This window comes from Ptychodera flava, chromosome 20 (assembly GCF_041260155.1).
Source record: "Ptychodera flava strain L36383 chromosome 20, AS_Pfla_20210202, whole genome shotgun sequence".
Taxonomy (NCBI): Eukaryota; Metazoa; Hemichordata; class Enteropneusta; family Ptychoderidae; genus Ptychodera; species Ptychodera flava.
This window is the reverse complement of record NC_091947.1, coordinates 37,871,591-37,894,032: the sequence shown is the minus strand read 5'-3', so window position 1 is coordinate 37,894,032 and position 22,442 is coordinate 37,871,591. Positions and strand designations below refer to the sequence as shown.

Sequence of the window (22,442 nt, the reverse complement as noted above, 5' to 3'; positions counted from 1 at the left end):
CCACTGATGCATTTTATACAAATGACAAAAAGGTGAAAACTCTACAGAAAAAATGAATCGACAGAAGAACTTGTCTTAGGATTTATTGGCTCTATAAACTAATTATGATAATTCAGCAACACCACAGAATATCTATACATGCATTGCAAAATGTGCGCATCCCTAATAAACATTTGAATGGAAAAACAATGTGGACATTTGAAATCACAGCTTCTGCTGTTTAAAGCTGATATTTGTAGAGTTTGTAATTCCTTTGATCAAAGGGAAGTTTGTTTCAAAAGTAAGTTTGATTTTAAATGTTAAAATAAAATAGTTTTACAAGGTCAAGTTAATATTTACCTGAAATTTGCTTTAATTTCAGGGAGTGTTTTGGAGAAGGACTGACATGGGCTGGGTGTACGTTAATTGTATTATTACATCAACATTTTCGATTTGAAGAATTTGATTTCTGCAATCACCTTGTTAATGTTCATGACTTTGTAAAGAAACCAGTGACAGAGTTTTCTGGTATGGTAAGTGGTCTGTACACATAATATTTTACAAGATATGCTATTCCATGTTCCATACTCCTTCAAAAAATCAAGAATGAAATCATAATCTCTTATAAGCTTCCGTCATAATGACCAAACTGTCGACATAAAAAGTATGAAAATGAGTCTGTCTCTTTTATTGAGTATGTGAGTCATAGCTGTGGTTCGAGCATAATTTAATGTTTCTGAGCCTGCAGTATTCTGCCCTTGCCATAATTTGTGATGTATTCGGGTACACAGAGACAATGGCTAAGTGTTACCCAATGAAACAACTTTATGCACAAAGAAGTAAAACTTTGAAGGTACTACCGTATATACTCAGGTATATAAGAAGTTTGAATTCTGCATAGTGCACCTCCACCTGTCAACACTATTCCATATACGAATGTTCTTAGTGCCTGCAATATTGACGATAAGATGTTATTTTTTCATATGCACACCTTTGGCCTGCCACTGCTTATCACCTTATGTCACACATTATTTGTTTCAAGTTATGCCTTTGTGAATTAAGATCAACTTCGGTGGGAAGTTTCACTGAAATGTGACACAGAACTGGTCGAAATGACGTCTAAATTGAGTGAAACAATAAATCTTGTACACAATTGTAGATACTCGCTTACATTTTAGGAGAAGATAGCGAGTAGGGGTTGGAGCTTGCTGCTCCCACAGAACTACAAATTTGTGTAAGTGAACCATGATGACCAATATTAGGCCACCTGCAGACTCACCTACTTTTCACACCTAATGTAGCCACCTTACATACGGCCACATCATACGTCATTTGAAAGCTAATTTTCTCTACTTCAAGAAAATTGACGATGTGGAGCTGCCAATTAGGGCAATACCCCCCCTAATTTGCATAATTCACAAGGATATCCAATTTGCATCAATGCTATATAAAATCAGAAATTTCATTGTTTTTTTTTGTTTTTTAGTCCCCACGGACACCGTCCGAGGGGACTTATAGGTTTGGTCATGTCCGTGCGTGCGTCCATGCATCAGTGCGTCAGTGCGTCAGTCCGTTCACGCAGATATCTCAGACATGCCCAGGTCAATTTCTTTCAAACTTTGCACAAGGATAGTACCCTACCCCATACAGATGCACGTCGATCAAATTTGGCCATGTTAGAGGACTTTTTTAGTTTTCACCTCCATAGACTCCCATGTATAAGGCAGTCTCCATAGACTCCCATGTATAAGGCAGTCCTTAGACTCCCATGTATAAGGCAGTCCATAGACTCCCATGAATAAGGCCAAGAAAAATAAAAATTTAGTTTCTCATCGTATTCATATTGCAAAAAGGATGCAGTGACACAGTTTTTAGTTCCCACGGATGAAGTCCAGGGGGCTTATAGATTGGGTCATGTCCGTGAGACCATCCGTGAGTCAATCCGTTCACGCAGGTATCACAGATATTTTGACAAAATGTCATGTGACCTCGGTAACCTTTAACCTCAAATATACATATTTGTCCATAACTCAGTAACTACAAGTGCTACACCCTTCATGTATGGTATGATGGGACAGCTTATGACGCCACATATTGTACCTCATTAATTATGTGCATATCTAATTTTGAGCGAGCCAATAGAGCTAGAGGTCTGATTTTTGGTATATAGGGATAACTTAGCAATACAATTTTTTTGACAAAATGTCATGTGACCTCGGTGACCTTTGACCTCAAATATACATATTTGTCCATAACTCAGTAACCATTAGCGGTACACCCTTCATATATGGTATGATGGGACAGCTTATGACGCCACATATTGTACCTCATTAATTATGTGCATATCTAATTTTGAGCAAGCCAATAGAGCTAGAGGTCTGATTTTTGTATATAGGGATAACTTAGCAATAAAATTTTTTTGACAAAATGTCACGTGACTCAGTGACCTTTGACCTCAAATATACATATTGTCCATAACGTAGTAACCATAAGCGGTACACCCTTCATATGGTATGATGGGACAGCTTATGACGCCACATATTGTTCCTCATTAATTATGCACATATCTAATTTTGAGCGAGCCAATAGAGCTAGAGGTCTGATTTATGGTATATAGGGATAACTTAGCAATACTATTTTTTTTTCAAAATGTCACGTGACCTCCGTGACCTTTGACCTCAAATATACGTATTTGTCCATACTCAGTAACCACAAGTCCTACACCCTTCATATATGGTATGATGGGACAGCTTATCAGCGTTTCCGTTACAATTTCAAAACTTGCGTACGATTTTACGCAACTGAGTTTTTATTTGCGTAAAATGTATTCAAAATGCGTACGGTAGGAATCAGTATCTGAAGTGAGTTGGGCAGTCTTTTCTGTAGAACTTAGGGTTTCCTGTAATGCGCATGCTCTATTAACAAAAAACAACAACCTGGGGGGCTTCAAAGTGTAGCTGAACGTTTGCCATGCCGTGATGTATGTCCCGCATATGATCGTTGAGCAGCCCAATGAGTTCATGTTCAAAGAAAATACCTTCTGACTCGAAATTAGTGTTTTCAAAGGGCCAACAAAAAGCAGATACTGTTCAAAGTCCAGCGGGACCTCTCAAGAATGCAGCCCGACAGAGTCTAAATGGTCACCCGTAAACACTTTCCAAAATACATGCAACGTAATGACCATTAACTGTATGTATTGTGTTACCAACAACGTAGACTCGATCGATTCTCGAATTTTTTGCATCTGTAGTGCCATTGTCTGTACAGAACTGATGTACGTTTTGTGATGATGAAATACAATGTTGCATAAAGTGCTGCGGTCTGCTAAAGTCTAAAATGTTGCAATATCATGATAAATGTCACTTGCAAGCAGGTGCATATGTTCTATTTTTTTCCTGCATTGAACCACGTTCAGGCAATGTAATGCGGGCCAAGTACGTCCGTGTCATTGGGCGGCATTTCTCAATGCGTATTTGTTTACGCAGTCATGATTTTTTTTGCGTATTTCCGAACAATTTTGCGTAAAATACGCAGGATTTTGCGTTAACGGAAACACTGGCTTATGACGCCACATATTGTACCTCATTAATTATGTGCATATCTAATTTTGAGCGAGTCAATAGAGCTAGAGGTCTGATTTTTGGTATATAGGGATAACTTAGCAATACAATTTTTTGACAAAATGTCACATGACTTCGGTGACCTTTGACCTCAAATATACATATTTGTCCATAACTCAGTAACCACAAGTGCTACACCCTTTATGGTATGATGGGACAGCTTATGATGCAACATATTGTTCCTCATTAATTATGCACATATCTAATTTTGAGCGAGCCAATAGAGCTAGAGGTCTGATTTTTGGTATATAGGGATAACTTAGCAATACTATTTTTTTTTCAAAATGTCACGTGACCTCGGTGACCTTTGACCTCAAATATACATATTTGTCCATAACTCAGTAACCACAAGTCCTACACCCTTCATATATGGTATGATGGGACAGCTTATGACGCCACATATTGTACCTCATTAATTATGTGCATATCTAATTTTTAGCGAGCCAATAGAGCTAGAGGTCTGATTTTTGGTATATAGGGATAACTTAGCAACAATTTTTTTGACAATATGTCACGTGACCTCAGTGACCTTTGACCTACAATATACGAATTTGTCCATAACTCAGTAACCACAAGTCCTACACCCTTCATATATGCAGGGCTCGAAAATTCTCGCCGCCCGATGCCCGTGACAAGTGAATTTTGAGTCAGGGCAAGTGAAAACAACATTCTCCCAGCCCGACGGACAAGTGAATTTCAATGAGGCCACTGTACGTACGCGCTGCCACCCTCTCTAGTTCTTTGAGTGTACCGCTTTCGATATGGCCGGCTGATAAAATAGCTCTGTTCTGCTTGGTTACAAAATGGCAAAATATTGACGCCTTTGCACGCTTTTATGTTTTTTCTTCTCATGAAGTCATGTCACGATGCCTCCTCAATAGAAAACTACAGCTTTACAATAAAATGTTGTATTGGTGTTGAAACAATTTACCCTCCTTCCTACAAAGTTGCAATGTATTGAACAATTTACTCTCCTTTCTACAAAGTTACAAATTCCCTGGTACGTGAAGCAAACATTGTTGCTGTTCAATACTGCAATCAGGGTCCCTCTCAGTCCCTCATGGACGGACCGTGCTACAATACATCATGGACGTATAACGACCGTGAATACACTGAGGCTTGGCTTTGCCTGTGTGAGTCCCGCGTACCGACGTCCTTTTTAGTCCAAGTTTTACCTACTTTGCTTGAATCAAAATTTGGCCTGCAATTACTCAGTTTGATAGTAAAAACCATTATTTTAAAGGAAACTTTCACAAACAGAGTCAGAATACAAGGGAAAAGGAGAAAAACTTGAGGTTTCTGAAAGGTCAAATCTCGGTCATTTTATGTGATGTCATGATGAAGACCCCTTAAGTACACAATTATGGTGCAAAAGAAACCACCTAGGGAGGTCTAATAGGTACAATCTTATGATGAAAGGTAATTTGCTTTCCAATTTAATGGCATTTAGCTTGACTGCCAGTTTTAAATTAAATTTTATTAACAGTTATGGCAAAGGGAAATGTCAACAGTAGTTGAAGTAAGCATAATCCATTTCAAATCATCACATTAATATTTCTGCAGATTCCTCCAGTTTAATGATGTAACAGTGAACATCACCAGACATTTCTTGATGATATCAAAATATCAAATGAAAATGTTCCTGGCTACAGTGTTACACTGCTACAGTGATTTTTAGAATTGCTACCTAATTATTTCTTGTGGCAAAAGTTTACCACTAGAAATGAATAAGTATTTCCATCCATTCAATGTCATAAAAACACAGATAATTAATGTAATAAAAACTAAACAAATATTTCTTTAATGTAAAAATTATCATGAACAACATACAACGCATCTTGATTTGTAAAATTAGGAACTCCTGAATGCCGAGAAAGCTGTTGCTACACTTGAGATCATTAACTGTTTAAAAGTTGCTCAAAGTGGCTACAAGAGTTTTGATTTGGCTAATGAGTTGGCTAATCATTTTGGTGACTTAGGGGAACCCTGCAGTTTATGCACATACCACGTGGTAGCAGAAAACTAAATGATACTGAAAGTTTTACATGGGCACAATTTGACACAACACCGGTGGCCTATTATATACTTACCCTTGGTGCACCTACCTGACTTGCCTATTTAACACAAGGTACCAGGTCATGATGACACAATGACAATGTACCGGTGTTGTTTTATTGAAATACATTACATGTCCCCCAAAATTTAATTTGTCCCCATTAAGACCTACTACGGGTCACTGTGTCCCCATGCTAGCAAAAGCTGGCTGAAACTCTGTGATGTATACATTACATAAGATATTATTTTTGATACACAGACTAAGGATACAAATTATCAGTAAGTTACAGCTACTGTTTCTTTACAATGACATGAATAAAACCATACACATTTACTCCTTAAATCATCTGAAATTCAGGGCAAGTGAATTTTTCTTCCGGACAAGTGAAATTGAAAATTCACTTGCCCTATGGCAAGTGAATTTTTTAAAAAAATTTCGAGCCCTGTATATGGTATGATGGGACAGCTTATGACGCCACATATTGTACCTCATTAATTATGTGCATATCTAATTTTGAGCAAGCCAATAGAGCTGGAGGTCTGATTTTTGGTATATAGGGATAACTTAGCAACACAATTTTTTTGACAAAATGTCACGTGACCTTTGACCTCAAATATACATATTTGTCCATAACTCAGTAACCACAAGCGGTACACCCTTCATATATGGTATGATGGGACAGCTTATGACGCCACATATTGTACCTCATTAATTATGCGCATATCTAATTTTGAGCGAGTCAATAGAGCTAGAGGTCTGATTTTTGGTATATAGCGATAACTTAGCAATACAATTTTTTGACAAAATGTCACATGACCTCGGTGACCTTTGACCTCAAATATACATATTTGTCCATAACTCAGTAACCACAAGTGGTACACCCTTCATATATGGTATGATGGGAGACCTTATGATGCTTCATACTGTACCTCATTAATTATGCGTATATCTAATTCTGAGCAAACCCATAGAGCTGGATGTCTGATTTTTGGTATGTAGGGATAACTATAGGATAGAAATTTTTTGACCAAATGTCATGTGACCTCGATGACCTTTGACCTGAAATATACATTTATGTCGATAAATACGTAACCACAAGTGCTATGTCCTTTATATTTAGTAGGGTGGGAGACCTTATGACAACACATACTTTACCTCATTAAGTATGCACACATCTAATTCTGGGCAAGGGAATAGAGCTAGAGGTCTGATTTTTGGCATATAGGGATTAATTAGCAATACAATTTTTTTTCAAAATGTCACGTGACCTTATGACCTTTGACCGTGATTATACATATATATGCATAACTCAGTAACCACAAGTTCTATACCCTCCAATTCTGATAGGATATTAGACCTTAAGATGTCACATCTTGTACCTCATTATTATGCGCATATGTATTTCTTGGCTGGCCAATACAGCTAGAGGTCTGATCTTTTTTCCCGATTTAGAACCATAACTTAGACATGCCTCATGTGTTTCAAATTGGGAACAACGACATAGACCTATGTGCCCATAGATCTCAACATATACACTCCAGTGATACTTCATAATGACCACATTTCCCTGCCCCATCAAGACTAATACTCCTATTACAAGTGGGGACTATGTCATTTTCAATGACTTGTTTTTTATAGAAATTTCATTGTTAACTACTCTAAAAATTCTTTAAAACTATCAAGTGATATATCAAATGAAAGGTATTTGCATGTAGAATACAAAATAGATACCCAAAGAGATACTAAAATGATTTTATTGAAATCTTTTCATAATTATATCGAAAAATATATTTTCCCCTTTTGAACTATGAATTCCAAACACATATCTAAAATATTCTTATTGAGTATTTTTATTAAATCGCTAATATCTTGGCTTATTTCTAATATTCATAAAATTGTGCAGTAAATACGAATAATGCCCACATTATGCAGTATGAATATCTGAACTATGTTTTGAAATTGATTTAAGCTCCGCTGTCAGCGACGCGGAGCTTATCAAAAAGGCTGATTTTCCGTCGGCATCCGTCGTCCTTCTGTCCTCCATCCGTCTGTCCGTCCGTCTTCCGTCAACAATTGCCTTCTCCTCTGAAACCGCAAGTCCGATTGCTTTGAAATTTCATATGCAGTTCACTTGGGATGACCTCACTTAAGTTTGTTCAAATCATTGTCAAATTTGCGTATTGGTATTTTTGGGGTATTTTTTGCCATTTTTGGTAAAAAAATCTTCTCCCCTGAAACCAGGGCAATTTTGCCTTTTTTGGTCTAAAAATTTGATAGCTTTGATAATTGTTATACAGGTTCCAAGGGATTATTTTAATATATGATTTATTGAAATTATGGTGAAATCTTCAATTTTTAGCTCATATTTTGTTTTATATATAAATACCAAAAAGAACTTATATGATGAGTCTGAGTGGCATCTGTATGTCTGTATATTTGTGGGTATGGGCGGATGTATGTCCGTCACACACAAAGGCTCCCATACCGCCAAAGCTACCGTCTCAGTATTTGGTGTACAGGTAGATGTAGGGGTTGAGATGTGAATTTGTTCAAATGAACACATCAGTGTCAAAATTGTGCAAATGAGGTAAGAATAAGGGAAATACTTCAAGTGTGCAGGAGTGGTGGCAGTGAACTGAATCAGCCCACACATCTGAATAAGAGGATTTTGACCTTTAACCTATTTGTATGCAGGGTACCTATTATGTTTGGGAGTGGTAGCAGTAACTGAAACAGCTAATTGGTCATTTCCTGTCATTGTTTATGAATATATTAACAGATGTGCTGAAACCATGGATGTCTATTTGTACATCTGTATTTGTACATTTTGTACATCCATGGTTGAAAGATTCTCTGCTATGCATGTTGCTAAAGTTGACCTTCAGTACCTAAAGTTTCAGACCTTATTTACTTTTGTCATTCTTAATTTTCTGGTTTAAATATTTCTTGTTGTTTTTCTGGTTGTACTATGCAGAAATTGTCATAACATCAACGTATAATTTTCCTGCACTGAACAGATAGAAATAACACTTATTGTTGATCTTTGGTATGTACCAATTCTGATCAAATTTGAGCGACACCGTATAATTGCGGTATTTTTATTTCTTTGGGCATTTTTTGCCATTTTTGGTCAGAAAATTTCATTCTCAAAAAACTACTCGTCAGAGAGCTTTGGTTGACATGTTCTTAGGGATGATCCGATGTGATATATTCAAATCTTCAATTGTGTATTTTTGCAGTTATTTTAGCCACTGCTTTTTTCTGGCCACTCAAATAAGCTATCAAAGATTTCCACCTTCTTCATCAACATGTCTCAAAAATAGTTATTCTCTACATAAATGCAGCTGAGCTTCATCGGCTGTTAAGTCGCTTGTTGTTTGTTTAGGATACGCATACTGGAACCTTGTGCTGTCTAATTCCCATATCACTGAACAACAAAAACATATAAAACATGATTGGGACTAATTTGGGATAATTGAATCTTCATGTTTTTCAAATTTCTCAAACGCATTTTGTTCCCTATAGCTGAGTGTTGCAATATTACAAATTATTTATAAAAACAAGTAAAAAGAAAAGCAGATGAGCTTACATTTGCAGATTAAACCAACATTGCTTCATCATCCAAGTCCGAATTACTTCCAATCCTGTTAGGCCAAAAAAAAAAAAATTATGCTGTTCCGATTACATGGTTTTCAAAATAGGGTAGGTAGGTAGGGAAATTTTTTTGTCATTTTTTTTAATTTCTCGATGTGCATTTTGTACGCGTTCAAACAAACTACCAGTGAACAATTTCCTCATGAAATGCACTCATATTGAATACCAATTTATTAAAATAAAATATTCATCAGTTGAATTGAAGTGTGTGGTTTATTAGACTGCCACGGAAATTGATATGGCTGAATTACAATTCTTTGACAGGAAAGTGAACTGTTTATCCACAGGTAAGTCTTACTTGTAAGAACTGACACAACACAATATTTACTGTCATCAATGCAGTGTTTCATCTAGGATACTATACCAGGGGGGATTGGTCCCCCTCTCCTGGAATTGTTGAGGGGGATTTTAAAATTTTGGGGGGATTTAACTGAAACATTTAATGACATCATATATGTAAGTTTTAATGTTGCAGTGATGTCGCTTGTGATATACATACTACAAGCCATAAATCACTTGCTTACACAATCCAAGCTGCTGGCTCCAAACACCATCCTCTATAAGATTTTTTCAGAAGTCAACAAATTTGGGTATCACTGTTGTGAATGTGTAGGGCTTCCAAGAGTGGCGGATGACTCATTAATATTCATAAGCTTTAATATCCCTAAAAATTGTAGCATATTCCCTCATGCTTAAATATTCTGTATGTTTGTTTGCACATATTCTGTAAGTTTGCTTTCATAGGGCTTAATGTACATTCAAACATAAAAATTAACAACAGCCAGCCATTCCCACTGTACTTTCAAGGGATTATTTCATTTTTTACTGAACTGTCTGCACTACACAAACCAAGAAAAAAATCTATTGTAGTTATAAAAGAATGTTTTGTAGCTTCTGCAAAAAATAATGTGCGTGTTTGTCATGTTTTTACTGTCCTTATATCATCCCTCATTACTGTAAGTTTGGATCAACATTGCCGTATACAAACCAGTGAGCTGTATTTTTCTAGTGACCTAGCTGGTCTTGTAGTTTTGTGCGCAGACTCAGTAGAGCTAAAACGAACAACTTAGAGGGTCAGATCCCTTGTTTTGAATTGAATGCAGATTTGAGTTTTTCTCGATGTCAGATTTGCTCCAGTTGCTTTTTTCAGTCATTTTAGAATGGGGAAAATAACGAACAGAAAGGTTGGTTGTCACCGACAGTTAATTTTAGGGTTTATTTGCTCCGAAAAATGAGTCAGTGTCTGTTCACTGAATCCAAAAACCAGGCCCATTGACACCACAGCTTGCTTCAATGCTTGTGCAGTCTGCACTGAACACGTTTCTGTGACAGTAAAGTCCAATTTTTCGTGTCAATTTTGCTATCAGAATTATTTTCAGAGTGTTATGGACATTCATATGATGCACAAAACCTTCAGTTTGTCTCCTTTTCTCAATCGAACAGAGACGATGTGGTACAGAAACCTTATCAGGCTTGCTAGGGCAATGAACTTTTGTGAATGTACATGTAACTCTCAACTGGCTGATAGGCTTTCATATACAAAATCAGCGTACAGAAATTTACACGTGGTATTGTTTCAACAGTATTTTATTGAAGTAGTTCAAAAAGTATCAAAATCAAACAAAAATTAGTTTCATGCGTTTCACGTTTTTTCATATCATTATTTTTACTTCAGGGTTTACGAAGCTCTTAGTCTAGGGTCGGGGGATAAAATTGAGGTAGGTCGGGTAATCGGAACAGCACATATTTTATTTTGCCTTATAAATAGTGGTGTGTTGAATAGTCCTTTTGCAGTATTCATATTATTTTAGTTTGAATTTCTCTAGAAATCTTGTTTTTATGGCTAATTACTTGTTACCATATCTGCGTTACATTGATCTTTTCAGTTCAGTTATGTGGAACATGTAGACTAAGGCACCATATTTTGTTTTATCGTATTCATTGGTATGTAATAAAGGGAAAGCAACTCAACACGTCGTTCATATCTTTGTTTGCGTTATGTGTATGACATTGTGCATATTGTCAGTGTATAGTATGTTTGCCTGTTTTATATAAAGTGTTGAGTGGGAATGGCGAGTATGCCAGTTAACGGTAAAATACTACACCTTTTTATAAGTTGGTACATTATGCCAAAAGTACACAAAATGACGCCCAGCAGGAAATAAGATCTTAGCATGCCCAATTACAAGTGGATGATGCAGTCCAATCTTTCACATATCATAATTCATTGACTATTTTTTCCGACAAATCGTGAAGAATTAACCAATATACATCAAAGATACAACAGACTTTAAATATACAATAGCCAAAAAAATTCCGGCCAATGCGACATTGGTAACGCCAGACAGTGTGTCAATGTGCATTATTACATCTCACTCATTCAGCGTGCACTACCATTGGTTAAACACGACTCACGTGACATGTAAAAGAACGTGATGATGCCCTCTGCGAACGTGATGATGCCCTCTGCAAACTTGATGATGCCCTCTGCATTTGATATTACATGGATGACGTCATTTTACTTACTGCGCATCCTTTCTGCGCATAACAAATTGTCGTTCGCTTGTCCTTGCTACTATCGCTGCAAAACGTCATGCAGAGCTGTCACAGGCTCAGTTAGACGATATTTTGATGCAAGTAAACCGCAAACGAACGAAAATGGCAACAAGGAATGCAATTTCTGTATTCAGCGACTATGCAAGCAACAAATTTGAATACGTACGCCACCGAGGAGATAGGCAAACTTTTAGCGGCAACCCTGGACTCGGCACTGACAAGTTACGCTGAGGTCTGGACTCAGAAAGGCAAACTGTACTCAAAGAAGTCTTTGTGATTATGTGTCATTGCATGTTTGCTTGTTCGGTGTAATAAAAATAATAACACATGAGAGCTAGGGCAATATAACAATTTTTGCCTGCCCTCGGGCTGGTGGTCATGATCGAAATACTGATGATGCCCTTGCCTACGGCTCGGGCATCATCAATATTTCGATCATGACCACCATCCCTTGGGCAGGCAATAAATCGTTATATTGCCCTAGCTCTCATGTGTTATTATTTAACTAGTACACCACACAAAGAAACAATTAAATTAGTCTGCAGAGTATTAACCCTTTGAGTGCTGTAATTGTTACCAGCAAAATGTTGGTGAAACATTTTTACCAATTTTTATGAATTTTTCTGTAATTTTTTGATAATTTTGGACCAAATGGACATCATATTTCATTAACTACAGTTTTTAGCTACTATAGACTATAGTCTATAGAAGCTATTGGGATGGGTATCTGTCTAGCGTCAGTCTGTATGTATGTATGTATGTATGTCTGTTTGTGAGGCGTCCGTACACTCAAATATCTTGAGAACCGCAGCACTTGCTGATTTGATATTTGTGTAGATAAAAAATATGATTATGAGATTTTTACCTTCTCGTGTCTATTTATAGACATGAGAGAAGGTATTAGAGTTGAAAACCAATATGCTGCTGTCAAGAACTTCCGTCTGTCAAGACTTCCGTCTGTCAAGATCCGTTGACAGCATGCCATTGTGATGGGTCATATCATAAACTGGTGGGGGTGTTCATGGCTCAGGTTGAGGTGTGGGAGAACGATTTTGAGCTATGACAAAAATCAAAAGGGACTTAGCGGCATAGCCACAGTGTTAAGCCTTTCTCCAAGGTTTCTTAGTTGACTACGATCTATTACAGACTACTGAGCTGACGTTAGGGGTACTCACTTTGTGCTTGCTCACTCTGTGAGCGCTAGTGTTTGGTACTGAGTTGCGTGGATATCCTCTCATGGCCTCACGTGATCTGGGCCTGTTGCATAATCTGCAGAGATGATCATATGCCTCCGAGTCTGAAAACTGTCATTGTGTAAGCCTGTCGGCATTTTCCTTGCATTTTTTCTCATTTAATTTTGCAAAATATCGTCGAGTACCTCAATATTTCAAGATAACCCTTTCTTCCCAATCGTTTCCTGGAGTTTCAGAGTCATATGAACGAAAATGAGTGAAAGTTTTAGACAGGAAAATCGGACGTCGGCCATTTTCAATGTTTACAGTACAATCAGAAGTTTATGTGGAGGAATTAACCAACAAACACAGGAGTGTTCATGATGCCCGCCCTCTAGAGGCAGACCCTCCTATATGAAGTACCACATTTGATGCTTGTGGAAAGCTTGACCACACAATGGAGCATTTAAACTTTTAGAAAATGACAAACTGAATAAGAAGGTATTCAGAAAATGTCAAATACTGAGGAAAAATGCGCAAATATTCAAAATAAACAGGTTAAACTGATTGGTCAGCTATAAAAAACAATGAAAATGTTATGATCAAAAGTTTTTGAGATGCGCACATTTTAACAAATACAGAAATTATTAACATTATAAATATAAGACCAAACTATTTTTTCAGGGATGGGACAGGTTGGAAATGAGGGGTGAGAGACAAAGGCACTCCTATTGCTGCATGTGGATGCAGCCACACCATTCATTTACAGCATACTTATTCACTGTGTTGTGTTCAAGTTCCATATTGTACTGACTGTCATACAAGAATATCATAAGCAAATCAAATCAAATTAGAAAAGGATCAATGCTGTTGTGTGGATTTTGCTGAACATGGCTGATATTTCGTCCTATATATTTGGTATCCAGCAAAGGCATATTTTGATGTAAAGTCAAAATTAACACTACATTGCTGACAATATATTTTACCGTTTCTGCATGAATTTTTCTTTTTTAAATTATAGTATATTAGTACTTCAAACAGATTAACAGTTATCGTGATGTCAACCCATAATTTTACATCACAAAGACTGTAATTCTGCCAATTTTTTTGTTTTTCAGTCATTTTATAAATTTGCTCTGCACAAGATGATTGAACAAATTGCAATGTTTGAATTTGTAAACGCAAAGAATAAAAATCCTTTGGTCACAAATTAAATTATTTTTTGAAAAGAAATTTACTCTTAAACACTTTTAGCATATATTCTTTACACGGTCATGTATTTCAAGGAAAATATGCCTATTAAAAACAGTAATTTCTTCACTTTCAATTTTTTTTCAATACTATGACAATTATCAGCCATGAGGTTATACAAACACAAGACCAGATAGGCGTTTTTCATCATTTCCACAGGACTCTTTGGAAAATCCATTAAAAACAGTTAAAAGTGACTGGAAATGATCACTTGGTATACATTTAATTTACAGATGCCAGGTTGTGTTTTCACATGCACTCAGGTCAGTAAGGAAGTGCGTCATTACTATTTTGGACTGTTAATTCTTATTTCTGAATTGTTTAACTTTATTTTCCACATTGAACTATCTTTAGGCAGTTTATACTGTAGCTTAGAATTTGTTTGATTGATGTATTTAATCATCTTTTGGGTTCTTTGGGTCCATATCCCACCTCATGCCCCTACATCATCAACTATTTACCAACAACTCCATGCCAACAACCATTTACCTGACCTGGCCACAAATTAGAGAAGGTACAGCGTCATTGACGGTATTTTTTAATTTTTTAATAGTGTTGAAAATATGCAAATTAGCGCCAAAAAGGTGTTTTTGGTAAAAAATCTTCATAACCGCAGGTCAGACAGCTTTGTTATTTGGTATACAGGTCCCTAGGGATAACCCAACTAAGATTTGTTCAAATTGTGATGAAATGTGCAAATCTGTATTTTTAAGGAATTTTTTTGTCAGTTTTGGTCAAAATTTTATTTCATCAAAACCGTTGGTCTGACAGCTTTAATATTTGGAATACAGGTTCCTACAGATGAACTACATGTGATATATTGAATATATGATGAAATCTGCAATTTTGTATTTTCGGTGCAATTTTTACCATTTTTGGTCAAAAAATGTTTTCTCAAACACTACTTGTCTTATGCCTTTGATATTTGGTATACAGGTTCCTAGGGGTTGTCTCAGTGTGATATATTGAAATTTGATGAAATCTTCAATTTTGTATTTTTGAGTCAATTTTTCTATTTTTGGTCAAAATATTTGTTTCTCAAAAGTTACTCATCTGATAGCTTTGATATTTTGTATACAGGTTCCTAGGGGTTGTCTTAATGTGATATATTGAAATTTGATGAAGTCTTCAATTTTTGTATTTTTGGTCAATTTTTGCCATTTTGGGTCAAAATATTTGTTTCTCAAAAGTTACTCATCTGATAGCTTTGATATTTGGTATACAGGTTTCTAGGCTTTACCTTAATGTAATATATGGAAATTATGAATAAATCTTCAATTTTGTATTTTTGCAGCTAATTTTGCCATTTTTGGTTTGGCCATCAATGTATGTGTCACAAAAAGTTATTATCTAAATAGCACAGCAGAGCTCTGTCAACTGTTAGGTCGCTTGTTTTTTCAAAACCACTGGTCAGACAGCTTTAATATTTGGTTTACAGGTCCCTAGGATGACCTTAGTGAGATAATTTCATACGGTCAGGATATACTTAATTTTGTATCCACGTCTATAGTAGCTTCAAGGACTTTGGCCCTATGTTTATCAAAATTTTGGCAGAAATCTAAGAGAAATGGACAAGTATATTTTGTAAAGGCAACAAAAATTGACGTTGGCGCTGAAAGGGTTAAATCAGGAAAGCTCATTGAATGATTACATAATCAAACAACTAAAAACTATGATGAAAATAATCTTGAAAAACAACACGTTTCAATTCAAGAATGAATTTTACTGTCAGATATTTGGATGCAGTACAGGATGTCCAGCTTCACCAGAAATTCCCAACACGAGACAAAATAAGAATAATTCAGCAACACACAGAACAAATATCGCTCTGACTTAGATTCAGAGACGATGTATGATTTTCATTGGAACCCAACACAAGCTTAATAAATGTATATCAAACATAAAAAATGCATCCTACTCTGAAATTTTTGAAAACTCTTCTCAAAAATCACACCTTTAGACCTCATTATCTGTGAAGGTCATCGATGCAACAAACTAACATTCTCGACTTAAGAACACACACACAAAACCAACAGATACCAGCTTCAGTTCATGCAATTAAACGGCAACATTCAATGGTTTGTTAAAGGCGAAACATTATGATACATTAGAACAATTATGCCACAACAATGTGCTACAAAATACAAGATTTTTTGGAGATAAAAGTAATGAAGTAAAAATAAAAAGTAAAAGTTATTCTAGATCTTGTTTGATTATTACTAACTTTAGAACAATTTGATGACATGTAATTGTTATTCAATTTTCATAGAATTGTCTTTGAAACCTTGGAATCGCAAAAAGTAAAAGGGAACCAAAACATTTTCAGGTCCCCTATAGGCAGGTCAAAACTTTCAAGTGCTCTTCTACTGTCTCTCGAAATTTTGATTCCAGCCCACATTCCTCCGCCCCTCACTGTTATTTGTGAACGCAGCCTAATCACATACATTAAGAAACAGAAATTTAAGCGTTACGCCTATTAAAAACAAAAACCTACAGCAGCTCGATTTCTGATTCACATGAGCATACACAAACACAACCAGACTGAAACGGTAGACATTCTAGCTTCCTTACTTGAACAGACTTTAGTGAAACAACGTGGTCAATTAGTGAATACGTTTCACCAACCGAAAATGAATTTTAAGCGATTGATGAAGACAACTCTATTCTCAAAAGGTAGCATCAACGGATTGCAGTGTCACAGTAGTTTTTCCACTCCAGTGCGGGTTCAGGGCAGGATATGTAGATTAGGGGTACGTCTCGCCATGGCAAATCAACACTTTACACAAAACAGCCAAACATAACATACACAGAATTCAAACAACTATAAGATATGAATGATGTTTGGAGTTGCTTTCTCTTATTACATGACACCAGTTGTGTCTGCTGTCAAATTAATCTTCTATGCACAAGGCAGCTATAACTGTGGCAACCCTTTTACTCATGACAAACTAGCTGTTTAAGAAGAGGAGGATGAATTTGTAGAATTACTAGATGTATTGGAAATGAATGACACTGTATCGCCATGAATGACTTGGATCATGAATCATGCCATAACTTGACTACATCTTACTCTCACAAATTGTTTCGGCTACAGAGTTACTTTTCAACAACTACAATAGTGTCATCCATAGGGATCTTTCTTTATGTTGGAACTTAAGAGTAATTGGTGATATTTTCCACATATATATATATATATATATATATATATATATATATATATATATATATATATATATATATATATATATATATATATATATATATATAACATTAAAGGCGGAGCTTCCCTTTAAAAGGACACGAAGCTATGGCGGCGTTCATTGTGTAAGTGGACACGATCCAAACAGGCAACACGCGGGCACACGCTCCAGAAAATGCCACTTTTTAGTTTTCCCCGGCCGCAAAAACGCAGACAGACTGCAAAGCAGTCAGCACGAAGTCGCTGCCGATCGAACTCTGTGGTTATATTCAAATCGTAACGGGAGTGAAGACGATTTTTAGCTACTATAGACTATAGTCTATAGAAGCTATTGGGATGGGTATCCGTCCGGCGTCCGGCGTCAGTCTGTATGTATGTATGTATGTACCGTATTCCTCCGATCTAAGACCCCGCCCGTTTATAAGACCCCCAGGATTATTTTATCAATTCGTAATTAGCTGTTAGTTCGTTTATAAGACCCCCCAGGGGGGTACACCCGAATTTTGACTGGAACAATAGAGCCATTGTCATGTAACGAGACCAGGATATCCACAACACCTACGCTGCTTATCAAAGTCACAAACAAGTGTCAAAGTGAAGTATCAAACCTCACACACACACACGCACACTATTGTTAGGGTTTGGAACATGTCAATCGGGAACAGTGCTATCATTTCCTGGCGATAAAACTACACTTGGATTTCACTACCACCTAAATGAACAATATAAAATAGTTTGATTTTTTAGCGTCTCGATCTAGTACAATGTCGTCTTTTCGTTACTGTCATTTTGCTACCATCAAAATAAGCAGATTTTTCAACATCTGATTATGTACGAATCGAACATTTCGATGCAATTTGGCTACCATGAAATGAACATTTAGGATATAGTCGAGTTTTCGGACGTGTCGATCAAGTACGATTCGCTCATTTCATCACGATCAAACAAACACAATTTACACTCACACAAACACAAAAAAGTTTGGGTATCAGTAGTTCTCTTTTTGGAGACTGTTGTGGCCCTAAAAAGGGCCGTTTCATTTTTTGGTCAGCGGCATGATTTGATCTGTTTTAGTGAATATGTACAGTGAAAACAGTACCTCGGACTGATTGCTTTAGCAGAGGTACAGGCGCATTATTTGCCAAAACACCGACGTGACATTTCTCTGCCATGCCAACTCTTGGAGAATGGATAAATGCTTTCTTCTTTGCCTTCAAGTAGTATTTTTTGTTGACTGACACGTCACGATCGATGATATTCGAAAGTAACCGTGCCCGGTATGAGTGCTGCATCTCGCTTCAAACTTTCAACTTTGCAACCATTTCGATCGTGTATGTTGTCTGCATCTCGGCGAAGTCCATACGGCAAACCAAGTTCTAGCTGATTGTGACGGTAGTTAGGCATGCCGACAGCGAGAATGATTTTAATAATTACTTTTTTCTTGCCCATGACGACCGTGCACTGTCTTATGACTTTCCGGCTCATAAAGTCTACGATAAATCGACGCATTTTTATAGGATCTTGTGACGATGTCGGGAAACCCTTTTGTTGCCGTTATCAATAGAAAATTTGGGGCGTGTGAATGACACGAGCTTTGAACTTGCTTCGCTCATCGCTCAACTTTTACACTTTTGTTTTCATACTACTGAGGCAAAAGACTACGGCACATGAAAAAGTTGCTCTTTAAATGGTGTGCTTATAAAGATTTTTTCAACAGTTTTCTATCAGGTAAGGTATCTTTTGTGATCATTGTGAATAGCTGCACGTTTTCTCTTACGTTCAAATTTACCATTAAAGTATAAAAAGATTTTTTTAACAGATTTCTATCACGTAAGCTTTCTTTTGTGATCATTGTGAAGCGCTGCAAGTTTTCTCTTACGTTCAACTTTACCGTATAAGCAACCAGTGAAAATAGAAATAGGCCTATCATTGGCATCGTAAAATCTTTCAAAAAGACTTAATGACGACGATATCGACTTCGACTGGTTTGACTTAGATGAAGAGGGCAATTATTGTGTTGACAAACGAAACGCGATATCCAAAGTTTCTTCCGCGCATGAACTGAAAATTCTTTGAATTTCTTCCGTTTATGTTTCATCAATTTTGTAGTTTTTCTCATGTAATGAAGGTATTTATTGTTTGAACGGCATTTGTGTGTGTCCTTTCCTGAACTAGTCCCAGCAATGAGTAGAACGATAGTGTAACAGATTTTCAAGATTATGCACGCTTTCGAAGTCTTGCGAGGGAAAAATACCCAACTTCATAAGCTTAAACGGCCCTATACACTTACAGTTAGATCAAAAACGTGCATGATCGTACCATATTCCAAATGTTGATCATAGATGATTGAATTCCACATCAGGAGACATTTCGGTCATCGATACAAGTAATAAAAAAACTTCAGGGTGTATTGCCAAAAATTCAACACATCAAATATAAAGCAGATTGGCGCAGCAATCTTTCGTCTCGGCCAGCCGATGCCTCAACACTTTACCTGTTCGAGCCTGCCTGTTCGTAAGATCACATTTCGTTTCGAGATACGGTAGACTTTTTGAAACTAGGAGCAAAATAATAAAACTCACGACGTGTAATTGATTGTTTATTTTAAGGAGTACAGTAAATGAAAATCGTACATAGAAAACATCGGGCGGACGGACACCATCCCACTGAACAGAATTTTACCTTGACCTCATGCACTGACACCTTTGACCTATTGCGTAAATTGACCAATCACAGCCAGCGGAACTTCAGGGACTTTCCCTTCACTCATTGTCTGACCTTTGTGGCCATGCTATGCACAGTCCGGGTCAGCTCCAAAATTGGAGACTCATTATGATAATGTATTCCGGCATTCAGCCAATCATCGACCAGATTACATCATTAATAAAGTACAGGTCACGCTGGGTCACAAATTACCACCAAGTGTGATCGGCAGTTTTGGGCCGCTTATTAAGCCCCTGTCTTGTGAATTTCGACGAATTTCGACAGTCAACATAATCCATGTTCTCTGCAGAAGGTCATGTCCAACAAGGAGTCCGATTAGTGAACAAATATTCGAAATATGGACGATTCATTTCTACCCCAAGTTTATCGATTCGCTCAAGTACCGAGAATCATTTGTGGATGTTCGTCATCTCTATTAGAAATACTGTTATAAAGGTTATTTGTGTAGGTACGCGTATAACATTTTGCAAGAAAGAAGAGCAATGTCAGAGCTTTAAAACGATACCTGTTTTGTAGTTGTCAAACGCAGACTAAAAATGGTACGCGATTTTGAAAATGTGTTGACAGAGTGGCCACACAACTGTTCCCCATACGGTAGAATTTGTATCGCTGCCATCTCCGACACAAATGGGGTATTCTGAACGATCTGTGTAGGTACACGATTTATATTTCGCAGGACTTCAAGCCAGAGTCTAGGAATCACAGCGATATATGGGGTTTGGTTGTCTTAGCCAGAATAAAACTGGTACGCGATTTTGAAATTGTGTTTTGACAGAGTGGCCACACAACTGTTCGACATTATGACAGAATACGGCGCGGGAGTTCGACACAGTATGGCGTACGTAACGAAGGACGCATGTGGAGGTTGCCAGGAAATACAATTTTTACTGATGGCGCGCTGGCCGCTGATTGGCTAATGAGAGGGGGAAAATATTATGGTATAGCGCTCCAATTTTGGAGCTGACCCGGACTGATGCATGGGGGAGCTAGCTGCTACTGAGGAACGTACTTGTCGTACAAAGTTTCGTGGTGATTATCTATTCACGAAATACAAAGATTTATTGCTATCGTATTGTTTAGTAAAAGAAGGTATGGCATTATATTTCAAGACTTGTGGATCTCCATTAATTTATACTTGTACAGATTCGACTGCCAGTATCTACACAGCATGGCCATGAGTCGATATCACAAAGTATGAGTTGTCTGTAGCGTGTGAGTAAAAAAACATTGGCATAAAATTTGCATAACATTACATCAATTAGCATAAATTAACTATGACGTTCGATTTCGCGGTGACATTCGTTTATACGACCCCCCATATCTTTTTCGTCATCTTTGGTTCTGAAAAGGGGGTCTTAGAATCGGAGGAATACGGTATGTATGTATGTATGTATGTATGTCCGTTTGTGAGGCGTCCGTCCACTCAAATATCTGAGAACCGCAGTACTTACTGATTTGATATTTGTTGTGTAGATGAAAAATATGATTTTGAGAAACTATTTTTTTTAATTTTTTGATATTGTTGAAAATAGGCAAATTAATGCCAAAAAAGGTGTTTTTGGTAAAAAATCTTCTTCTTCATAACCGCTGGTCAGACAGCTTTGTTATTTGGTATACAGGTCCCTAGGGATAACCCAACTTAGATTTGTTCAAATTGTAATGAAATATGCAAATGTGTATTTTTAAGGAATTTTTTTGTGATTTTTGGTCAAAATTTGACTTACATTGTATGTAATTCTTGTACTGTATAAACCCTATCAATTCACCCAGAAAAAATAATTAATATGATTTTAAATAATTGAATTAATTTGGAAATCTTCAAAGCCAAAATAATTTTAGTGTGGAATTATCAGAAAGTTCACCTTTTTTTGACAGTTCATAGTGAAATGCTTACCATCTTGGAGGATTAAAACATGTAAAGGCAACTTTCCTGAATCCCAACTTTGATATATTCTGAACCACCATTTATGTTATCTAAAAGAAATTGCTCATAATAGTTTGTCATGATAGGGTGGTCAAATAAATAGAGAATAAGAAAGTTCTAATTTCCATTTATGGTTGACTTGGTAAGGATAAAATAAGATTACTTTTTGAGGAAAAAAATAGAGTGGTCAATTAAAAGAGTGGTCAAAGTGATAGGGTTTTTATGGTAAAGCTAGGCTGTTCCTTGTGCTATTTATAGCAATTATGCAATCTGTGTAAACAGTGCAATGAAAGTGTAACATGATTCC

General features: G+C 36.7%; 1 protein-coding gene across 1 annotated transcript in view; it reads left to right on the top strand.

The window, feature by feature from the left end:
• Positions 1-22,442, top strand: part of LOC139120874 (cytoplasmic FMR1-interacting protein 2-like) — a 393,869-nt gene that overhangs the window by 360,853 nt on the left and 10,574 nt on the right. Inside the window, exon 27 of the mRNA XM_070685497.1 lies at positions 362-512. Within this exon, the coding sequence (XP_070541598.1) occupies positions 362-512 (151 nt within the window). The remainder of the gene's footprint in view (positions 1-361; positions 513-22,442) is intronic.